The following is an 11430-nucleotide window of genomic DNA, read 5'->3' on the forward strand; positions in this document are numbered from 1 at the left end:
CAAGAAGCAGGAGGAAGGAGAATGACTGTCATGTCCCTGAATCCTTTCAATATCAGAATGTGGGGATTTAATAGGAATAAATTAATTTAAAACCACCAGTATTCACTATGTGGGGATTACCCAGGAAGCAAGGATTAAATCCAGTTCTTGAAACAAGGTAACAATCTGTTTCATCCTTTGCTAGTAAACTTTCAGAATCCAAAGGTCTGTGAGCCAGCTAGATGATAGGTCAAATTGCCCCTCTGGCTGAGGTTCTCCTGCAAAGTGGTTATTTAATTCTCAAACATCAGGGTTGTTCTGTGGATTCCTTCAGAAAAATAACAGCTTCAGGTATTTTCCGTGTTATTTTTGGATCAGGTTTGATCTCTGGAAGGCTGTGTGTTTGCACCACATCAGCTGGGGCTTCCCTGAGCCGTATTTCAGTTTTACGCCTCGCTCACATTTACAATAAAGCTTAAGTTGTGTCTGTTGTCTGTTATGTTATTCAGCACCTGGAATTCGTTGTCCCATGTGAGAATTTTTCAGAATTTGGTGAAATTTCCTCTTTCTTGGTCTTTTCTTAGTTCTATCTTATCTTTCTTGTACATAAGCCATTTGTTTAAGGTTGTCAGATTACCAGCATGCCAGGGTCTTTCTCTCAGAGGTGAAAGTTGGTACCAGGAAAAGGAGAAAATTGCTGTGAGCTGGCTCCAGGTCTGCTGTATCTCTTCTCCGTGCAGAAAATGGACATGCTCGCTCTTCTGTTCGCGTGGGACTTCTAGCTACCACTGCTGCCCTGAAACCTCTCAGATTTTAGTGGTGAATGGGAAGGGAGCTTGAGGCTTTTCTGGAGTGAAATAATAAAAAGTAACCCCAAAATGGCCAATTCCAAAGCTATGCCAGTGGTAAACATTTTAAAAATCTAAGGTATCTACAATTAATAGAGAACACCTGCCTTTAATATCTTCTTCGTCTCCCTTTGCATCCTCATCTTTGTCCCTAGAGATCTTTCTCTGTAGCTATCCATTGTGAACCCTTATGCTTAGCTACTGTCATTTCCTATTAAGTAAAAAGCAAAGATTTCCCCTAAGCCCCACAAGCTTTCAGATTAATCCTTTCCTTTGAGAGAATTGAATTCTACTTCAGCTGTTAGATAATGTTAATGATGATATATTGATTGATTTATTGAGATACAGTGTAATGTATTCATTATGAATGAGAGCTTGAATATACGTTCAAATCTTGGTTCTGTTACTTCCCAGCTATGAATCTTGAGCTTCTTTTTTTTTTTTTTTTTTACATCTTTATTGGAGTATAATTGCTTTACAATGGTGTGTTAGTTTCTGCTTTATAACAAAGTGAATCAGTTATACATATACATATATTCCCATATCTCTTCCCTCTTGCGTCTCCCTCCCTCCCACCCTCCCTATCTCACCCCTCCAGGCGGTCACAAAGCACCGAGCTGATCTCCCTGTGCTATGCAGCTGCGTCCCACTAGCTATCTACCTTACGTTTGGTAGTGTATATATGTGCATGCCTCTCTCTAGCTTTGTCACAGCTTACCCTTCCCCCTCCCCATATCCTCAAGTCCATTCTCTAGTAGGTCTGTGTCTTTATTCCTGTCTTACCCCTAGGTTCTTCATGACATTTTTTATTTTCTTGAATTCCATATATATGTGTTAGCATACAGTATTTGTTTTTCTCTTTCTGACTTACTTCACTCTGTATGACAGACTCTAGGTCTATCCACCTCATTACAAATAGCTCAATTTCGTTTCTTTTTATGGCTGAGTAATATTCCATTGTATATATGTGCCACATCTTCTTTATCCATTCATCTGATAATGGACACGTAGGTTGTTTCCATCTCCAGGCGATCGTAAATAGAGCTGCAATGAACATTTTGGTACATGATTCTTTTTGAATTATGTTTTTCTCAGGGTATATGCCCAGTAGTGGGATTGCTGGGTCATATGGTAGTTCTATTTGTAGTTTTTTAAGGAACCTCCATACTGTTCTCCATAGTGGCTGTACCAATTCACATTCCCACCAGCAGTGCAAGAGTGTTCCCTTTTCTCCACACCCTCTCCAGCATTTATTGTTTCTAGATTTTTTGATGATGGCCATTCTGACTGGTGTGAGATGATATCTCATTGTAGTTTTGATTTGCATTTCTCTAATGATTAATGGTGTTGAGCATTCTTTCATGTGTTTGTTGGCAGTCTGTATATCTTCTTTGGAGAAATGTCTATTTAGGTCTCCTGCCCATTTTTGGATTGGGTTGTTTGTTTTTTTGTTATTGAGCTGCATGAGCTGCTTATAAATTTGAGCTTCTTAATTTAACCGTTCTGTGCCTCAGTTTCTTGGTCTTCAAATGGAGATAATAATAATATTTCCCTTGGGCCTGTGAAGATTAGACGAGTTGATCCATGTACAACACTTGGAATATTCTTGATATTATATATATATACACACACACACACACAACACAGTAGCGGTTAACTGTTATCATTACTAATACATCCATTACTAGTTATTATTATTTATTAAATGTTTACTATGTACTAGGCTCTTACAAGCTGTTTTCTGATTATGAAATAGGTACTATTTTTATCACCATATTGTAGATGAGAAAAATGGAGGCTTAGAAAATGTAAGTTCTATGCAAGAGTTAGATAGCAATAAGCAATTTAAACCCAAACTCCAATCCAGGTCTGTGTACCTCTGAGGCCATGCTCCTGACCATGCTTTGCCAGGGTGGCAGTTCCTTGTTCATCATAGATGTTCAATGAATATGATTTAATAAAATATACAGAGCTTTCCAGTGACTTAGCTCTCTGCCCTTCCATGTTAGTCAGCCACCAATAATAAAACTTATGGAGAACTATACATTCCTAGGAATGCACTAAACCTGAGAGAGAAATATAAATCCTCAAGGAACTTACAATCCATTGGCAGAACTAAGAACTTCTCAAGGTTTTAGAGAGAGTTGGGAGTTCAAATGCTACATGGTAGGGTTTAGACAATAAGCCTTCCATAACAAAATATCTTGGCATCTCCCCTCACTTCACCTTTATTTAGTATATGGGAAAGGCAAAATAAGTAAGATAATTTTCTCATTATTTGTAATAAATCTTATGTTAGAATTTTTATTGATTAGTATTTTGCTGATATAAGCAGAATCTAAAACCAACCAGTCTACCTGTCAGACATCAACTGCGTTGACATTATGCTAAGCCTGATTACAGAATAATATTTAAAAATTAGGGGAAAGACACACAAGCATGAATTAAGATGCAGAGTGGCACTAGTCAGTTTAGAGGAGAGAGGGCTCCTCGCAGGCTGGGGCTGACAAGAGGACTTCCTGGAAGGAAGATGAGAAGAGCTGGGGGCTTTGTAGAATGGGCACAGTGAACACCAGAGAGCATCACAGTTCGGACCCAACAGAAAAAACATCTGTTGAGGGACTGGTCTGGTTAGAGCTATAGGTTGGGAAACAGTGGGAAGAGAAGGTTGGGCAGATTATTGATGACCAGCACTGTATTGTGAAACCTTTTATGACGACAAATGTTTACTGAGCACCTACTCTTGTTAATGTGTTACTTTCAGTTTTATTGTTATAAAAATGTTGTTATAACAATACAGTACAAAAAGAAAAACAACCTATAAAATAGTTCCCTGGTCTCTCTGGTCCCAGGAGCGAACTCTTATTTCACAACGGACTGGGCAGTCTGTATGTGCTCGGTGCTGGACTTCAGCTTTCTCCAGGGGTAGGGCTGATGGGCCAGGTCCTGGCCGTGGAGCCTCCACCCATGGAGAACGGGGCTCTCTTCGAGCTTACACTTCTTCTGGGAGAAGTTGTCAGTAACTCTCTTGAGTTGCCTGTCCCCTTTAACAAGTTCTTCCTTATTTGTCACTTAAATGAAACAGTGTGGTGTGTGGCTCATCCTTGGACAGAGAGCTGGGTGATAAGGTCAAGTCTCTCTTAGGTCCCCGATTTGCTATGTGTTCCTTGGTGTCACTTTCCTCAACCGTGAGATAGGTAGGTCTAAAAAAAGTTTGTAATTTGTACTGCAAAGTCCAGATGTGAGTTTCAGGCATACCTAAGAATTACTCTGCTCTCTTGATTCAAATTGAAAGATCCTCTGTCCTTGGTCTGTTTGAGGCATACAGAGAAGTACCTTGCTCACGTGGAAAGCCGTTCTACTGCCTTATTTCTAAAGGAATCTGCATGACAGGATTGGAGGGCTTCTCATCCCTGGAGAGACTGTCAAAGTCTGATTCCAGGGCCCCACCCCAGACTCACTAAATCAAACTCTTCTAGGGTGGATTCCCAGGAATCTGCATTCCAACATGCTTCCAGATGATTCTGATATGGCTAGACTTTCAGTAATTAGGAACCATTTATCTGAGTCATGATCCTCACTTGTTGGACCTCTGGAGGCTTCTGAGGAAGCCCAGAATAGGGCTAAGCACTGTCACGATGGATGTTCATAGAAGATCAGTTAATATGAGTGCCTGCTTTTGACAAGAACAATGCTAAGTGTTATGTATGCACAGTGGTGAATAAAACCAACAAGACGTGGGGTCTGCTCTCAAGGGGCTCTTGTCTGTTCATATAGCCTGATCTATAAAAATCCACCCATTAAAAACATACACAGGGACTTCCCTGGTGGCACAGTGGTTAAGAATCTGCCTGTCAGTGCAGGGGACATGGGTTCAAGCCCTGGTCCAGGAAGATCCCACATGCCACAGAGCAACTAAGCCCATGCGCCACACCTATTGAGCCTGCGCTCTAGAGCCCGTGAGCCACAACTACTGAAGCCCACACACCTAGAGCCCGTGCTCTGCAACAAAGAGAAGCCAACACAATGGGAAGCCCGCGCACTGCAAAGAGCAACCCCTGCTCCCTGCAACTAGAGAAAGCCCGCATGCAGCAACGAAGACCCAATGCAGCCAAAAATAAATAAATAAATTTATTTTAAAAAACATATGCAAATGGAGCCATAAATTAAAAATTATGACACTTGCTTTGAGAGAAGATGGAGACACTTGACATAGACTAGGAAGTCACCCACAATCAGAATAGACCTTTCTGGGGAAGTGATAAGTGAACAAAGACTTGAAGGATAATTAGGCAGATAATCAGGAGAACTTTCTAGACCTGCATTGTCCAATATGGTGGCCACTATTCGGTGACTGTTTACATTTAAATTAAGATTAAACAAAATTGAAAATTTAATCTCTGTTACATTAGCCACATTTCAAATGCTCAGTAGCCACATGTGGCTGCCATATTGGACAGTGGCTGCCATATTGGACAAAAATAACACCTTTTCATCATCTCAGAGAATTCTCTAGGACTGCCCTGGTCTAGATCAGGAGTGGTGAAACCAGTCTGGCACACCACCTATTTTTGAAAATTGAGTTTTACTGGAACACAGCCACATTTATTCGTCTGTAAATTCTCTTTGGTTGCTTTCACACCACAATGGCAGAGTTTAGTAGCTGTGACAGAGACCTTGTAGGCCACAAAGCCGAAATATTATCTGTCTTTTATTAAAAAGTATGTGATGGAATAGGTTTAATGTGGCTGTCTAGCACATGGAGGGCAAGTGGGTTCCTTGTCTAATGCTACTCTTGCTTCACAGATGTTAAATGCTAAAACGAGAGAGGGACAGTGAGGTTATGTTGCTTATGCACACCGGCAGCTGCTGATGTATTAATCTCCTCTTTTCTCTCCATCTGTGGCTTTTGAGGCAGCAATCTTCTCGTCTAGACAAACTGGAGCAGGTCCAAGGAAGAGTGGCCCCGCTGGTGAAGCAACTGTGTCCTTGGAAGCACAGTTGACAATGTTGATATAATTGTGTACCGCGTGAGAGGCTGGACTAAAGAGTCTCTTCAAATCCCTTAAAACGCCACCTCCTTTGAGATGATATGTATCGAAACAAAACTGTTGAACTTTTGCTTTGGAACCCAGCACACCCTTTGAATACCTAGCCCCTTTGCTTATGCAATCAGTTCATTTTAGTAGTTCTTATATAAGATCCAGAAAATCAATATTCATGTGAATAATCACGTGGACCTTGATTTTTAGGAGTGTTTCTCCAGGGTTATAGAGCTTGTCTACCTGCGTTAATGGAATTTCATTAATGACATTTATCATCTAAGATACACATTTTAACACAAGTTTTTAAAACTCTAACTTCAGATTGCGTTTATTTGCAGGCAACTCTTAGAAACTTAATGAATCTGCTCAGTATCTGCAATCCCAAATAGCTTATTTAGAGGTTCAAGATTTTTCTCTTTCCTTACTTCTGGATTAAATTCACTTAAAAATAGTCTTAGTGACTATATATAAATGAGTCGGTACATTTTCTTATTATTTTCTTGTAGACTGTTGTTTGCCCTGGCAAATGAGTCACTGATTACACTAGGGTTTATTGATCAGCTACTAGCCAGAGCACTAGCATTGTTCTAGCTCTAGTACCAGCATTGCACTCCCACTGGAAATCAAGAAAGACCTTGGCCTCATCTATATTACAACCTGGAAGGTGCAAGCTCTGTGTCATTTATCATGAGCGGAACTGTGGTACATTATTTACAATCTTTTTGACAGTTTTGGAAAATGTTTTATTATTTCTTTTTTTTTTCTTCAGATAGGAAACCTGGGGCTCAGACAAATTGCACAATTTGTGCAAGTTCACGCATTTAATAGTGACAAAGCAAGGATTCAAATCTAGATCTTTCCTACTCCACAGCCATTCTTTCTCCTTCACTACTGTCTATTTTTGTTCTTGGCCTTTGGTTTTCAGACAGGATAATTTAAAGAATTGTTTCACGTATCACATCAGAGCTCAAGTCTGAATTTTTGTCATTCTAGTCTGAATTTTGTCAAATCTATTTTCTGTATGATTTTATCAATAGTACCTGAATCAAGTTCATTGGGGAAAAAGTTGGCTTGAAGGATTTTTTTTTTAAATCTCCTTAGAATTGATCTTGATTTCTAAAACCTTCTAGATGCTGATGTTGGTTTCACCCACACTGCTCTGAAGTGATTTTTTAAAAATACTTAAATTGCAGTTTTACTGTTTATGAGCTGACCTATTTTGTACACAGTATGAAGTATTACTTTTGTTGGTTAGTTTTCTGGATTGAATAACCACCAAATAAATACTGCTAATTCTCTTCTATTGTTTCAGATTTGATGGGAACTTTAATACCAATGTATCTAGAACAATTAGTTGTGATCGACTGTCTACTACTGTTAATAGCCGGGCCTTCAATCCAGGACGAGACTTAAATTCAGGTCAGTAATCTCTTGGTTTTATAAAGGTGAACTATATTCTACCACATTCGGGTTGAACAAATTTATTGCTTTAGCGATATTCTTTAAGTTTTGAAGAAAAAATGTGTACTTAAAATCAGGTCTTTCTTTCTAGCAAGTTGACACTCAAAAGAAGGAAAGGGGGGCTTCCCTGGTGGCGCAGTGGTTGAGAGTCTGCCTGCCGATGCAGGGGACACGGGTTCGTGACCCGGTCTGGGAAGATCCCACATGCCGCGGAGCGGCTGGGCCCGTGAGCCATGGCCGCTGGGCCTGCGCGTCCAGAGCCTGTGCTCCGCAAGGGGAGAGGCCACAGCAGTGAGAGGCCCGCGTACCGCAAAAAAAAAAAAAAAAGAAGCAAAGGAAGAAGAAAATCGAGTGGACGTGTATTGAGCATTTACCACACATCTACGTATGTGGAGTATGCCATGTGATTTGCTAGATTCTTTAATCCATTATCTCATTTGTTAGCAGTTTTACATTTGTTATTTTAAAGGTTACTTGAGAGACCCATTTGTCTCTTGCACTTAGGAAGTGTTGAATTCATTTGTATTCCCTATGTATAATTTTTAATTTGGGAGGTGGGATTGAAGAATGATGAAGGAGCTTTTCTACTGCTGAACAGTGCCATGATGCTATATAGTCATCCCTCAGTATCTGCAGGCACTTGGTTCCAAGGAGCCCCCAAGGATACCAAAATCTACAGATGCTCAAGTCCCTTATATAAAACGGTGAGGTATAATAATTACAGTTGGCGCTTCGTATCTGCGAGTTTTGCATCTGTGGATATGGACAACTGACTGTATGTTGAGGTTGAACTTTCTTCCTGGTCTTGTTAGAACCCAGTCATCTGCAGTAGTAATAACTACTAAGGCACCTGTACACATGGTTATGTATAGCTTCCAAGTGACACCGTGTCTCTGCTGTCTTGCTCTGGAGTTCCTGTCTACTTTTCTCACTCTGTCTTGTTATGTACACTTGTTGAGTGATGGGCCTCAGAATGTAAAGGCTTCACCTTTTAAAAGCTGAAGTGCCTTTAGAACTCACCAGCCTCAATCCTAGAATTTTACCAAGGAATAATCTGAGGCTCAGGAGGGTCCTAAGACTTCCCTCATTACTAGAGAGATAAAGGATTTAACCCTTAAACATGGAAGAACTGTATTTCCCAGATTCCAGGCCTCCTGGAGACATGTAAAAGCCAAGAGAAAAGCCAGAGGGCCAGAATATTTACTTGGAGAGGCCCAACCAGTATTGGTTCAGGGGAAGAATTGTAGCCTTTGGGCGTTGTTATACAAACCGGGTAATCTGTTAGGTCTGGAAAGAAAGAACTGTAAGCTTTATATTGCTTAAGGATAATAAAACCCTAGCTGCTATCTAAATGACCTGACCTAAATCTGCCAGGCACTTAGCGCCTAGACTAATATATAATGAATTCAGTCATTTTTTAAAAAATTGGTCAGAGAATCTTGAGGCCTTCTGGAGCAGGTGGGGTTTATTTACTACTAGAAAGGAAGCTCAGTGAAAATATTTTTCATAAAAAAATAACTGAAGAGTGTAGAGAAGGACCTGGAATGGGCGGAGAAAATGAATTATGGGAGATTCCAAAGGTGGAACAGGGCACAGAGCTGGAACTTGAGTCTTTTGACTGTCAGATTCAGTATTTGCCCTCTTTCCCTCAGCTGTGCCCAGCATAGGGTGTGTGAGAATAAGAGAAGAGTCGGGAAGGACTTCCAAGATATCCAACCTTATCAATGAGAAGGACAGAGTTGCTGTTGATTGTGATGGGGAAGTGGAGGAAGAGCAGGTTTGTGTGGGATGCATGGGATCAACTTTTCGGTTTTAGAAAAGTTAAGTTAGTTATCTAAGTGAAAATGTCTCATAGACAGTGGGATATACAAGCCTGGAGTCCAGAGAATGGACCAGACTGGAGATTTATAAATGAAATTCATTGTGTATAGGTAGTATGTAAATCATGACACTCAATAAGATCATAATATAGCAAGTGGCTATGAATAAAAAAGAGAAGAGGTCCAGGGACTGAGTCTTGGGACACTTGACCACTTAGAGGTCACTGACACGAGAAGGAGGCAGTAGCAAAATCTGAGATGGCAGTCAGTCTGGTGGGAGAAACAGGAGAGCCATCTCCCTGAGGACAAATGAGGAAAGTGTTTCAAGAAGGAGGGAGAGATCAGCTGTGCTAAGTTGGCCCACTAAGACCAGGGCTAAGAAAACTGACCGTTGAATTTAGCAATATAGAGGTTATTGGTGAACTTGACGAGGGTTGTTTGGTGGGACAGTAGAATAGAATGAAAGGCTAATACTTATTGGTTCAAGCTCTTAAGAATGCAGGAAAGGAGATGGAGACAATAAGTACGTGAACTCCAAAGGTCTGCTGAAAGGGAAGCTGGAGGGCCACATGGAGTCAAGAGAATATTTTTATTTTTTTTAATAAATAAACAAATTTATTTATTTGTTTGTTTATTTTTGGCTGCGTTGGGTCTTTGTTGCTGCCCGCGGGCTTCCTCTAGTTGCGGCAAGCTGGGGCTACTCTTCGTTGCAGTGTGCGGGCTTCTCTCTGCGGTGGCTTCTCTTGCTGTGGAGCACGGGCTCTAGGCATGCAGGCTTCAGTAGTTGTGGCACGCGGGCTCAGTATTTGTGGCTCGTGGACTCCGGAGCGCAGGCTCAGCAGTTGTGGTGCACGCGCTTAGTTGATCCGCGGCACGTGGGATCTTCCTGGACCAGGGCTCAAACGTGTGTCCCCTGCATTGGCAGGTGGATTCTTATCCACTGCACCACCAGGGAAGCCCCAAGAGAATATTTTTAAATTGAGAGAAATTATGGCAAGGTCATGTGCCAAAGGGAAGGATCCAGTAGAGAAAAGTAAGGAGTGAAAAGAGACAATTGCTGAGGATGCAGTAGAGAAAAGTAAGGAGTGAAAAGAGACAATTGCTGGAGTCTTTTCCTTGATTAGGCAAGAGGTGGTGGGATTCCAAGTAGAGGATGTAGAAGCACAGGGCATTCATTTTTAATAAGAGGAGGGAAGAAAGAGAGGGCATGTGGAGATGCCCGTAACGACCGATGTGATGTTGGGAACTTGGGGACATGCCCTTCGTAGTGACTGCGTTTTCTCAGAGAAGTAGGAAGCAAAACCATCAGCTGAGAGTGAGGCCAGTGGTGGGGGTGGGACGGGGACAGGGAGGCACTGAAGACCTGGTAGTTATACTAAGAGTTCTCTTCTGTGACAGAGGTTTAGGGTAGAGCTCAGCTGCGCAAATAATTGGGAATCCTGACAATATGCTATTTTATTACAGTCTTTATTTGCCAAGGGAGAGGTGGGGAGGAAAAGGATGGTGAGGGCAGAGGTATGTAGTTAAAGATCAGATCTTGAGTTTTACTGTTTCCAAAAGCACATCTCAAGTCTAACGTCCTACCTGACAAGAGTTGTTCTCGGCACAGTTGACGTAGCTAGATTTACAAGCCATTTTTGGCAATATACAGGTGTCTGAGAACTGACTTGCTTGTATTTGAAGTTTTGTGACATTTCACCAGGCAGTGGCTGCATCCCAAAGTCCACATTCTTGAGCACTCATTTGTAATACGAGAGGAGTGGGAGATGGTGGAGGGTGACCGCAGAGCTCCCCTTTTCCCGCCTCTCCAGCTCATGCCCCTTTTCAGAGCAGAATTAATGTGCTTTGTAGGCTATCACATGTCTGATATTTACATCTGTAAGATGTCCAGCCTTAGACTGTATATAATCCATCAATGTGTCCCTAATTGATAGCACAGTTTCAGATTGCCTCTCAGCCTAGCTGGAAACAGACTCGCACAAATTGTAAACCATTCTTAGCTTCATTTATCCAAAACTAGGTCATGTGCCCATCCATCCAACACACATGTGTATTCTTCGTCTTAAAACCATTCCTGCCAGATCTCTACTTTCTAAATTGACTCCTTGCCCCTGAATCCATTCAAATAACTAACGTTTGACAGTGCATGTGTTACATGATGGTGCTGGTCATGTTTTGCTCAGGGTCTTTCCTGCTTTTATCTCTAGTTTCTCACTTTCTCTCTCTCTCTCTCTCTCTCTTTCTCTCTCTCTCTCTCTCTCTCTCTCTTAAAATTCC

The 11430-nt window shown here is 41.4% G+C and overlaps 1 protein-coding gene across 1 annotated transcript in view; it reads left to right on the forward strand.

Moving 5' to 3' along the window:
- The window catches only part of CACHD1 (cache domain containing 1), a 217030-nt gene that overhangs the window by 131982 nt on the left and 73618 nt on the right, over positions 1-11430 (forward strand). The window contains exon 4 of the mRNA XM_007460077.1: positions 7185-7291. Within this exon, the coding sequence (XP_007460139.1) occupies positions 7185-7291 (107 nt within the window). The remainder of the gene's footprint in view (positions 1-7184; positions 7292-11430) is intronic.

The sequence above is a fragment of the Lipotes vexillifer genome, unplaced genomic scaffold (assembly GCF_000442215.2).
Source record: "Lipotes vexillifer unplaced genomic scaffold, Lipotes_vexillifer_v1.1 scaffold134, whole genome shotgun sequence".
In the NCBI taxonomy this organism is placed as follows: domain Eukaryota; kingdom Metazoa; phylum Chordata; class Mammalia; order Artiodactyla; family Lipotidae; genus Lipotes; species Lipotes vexillifer.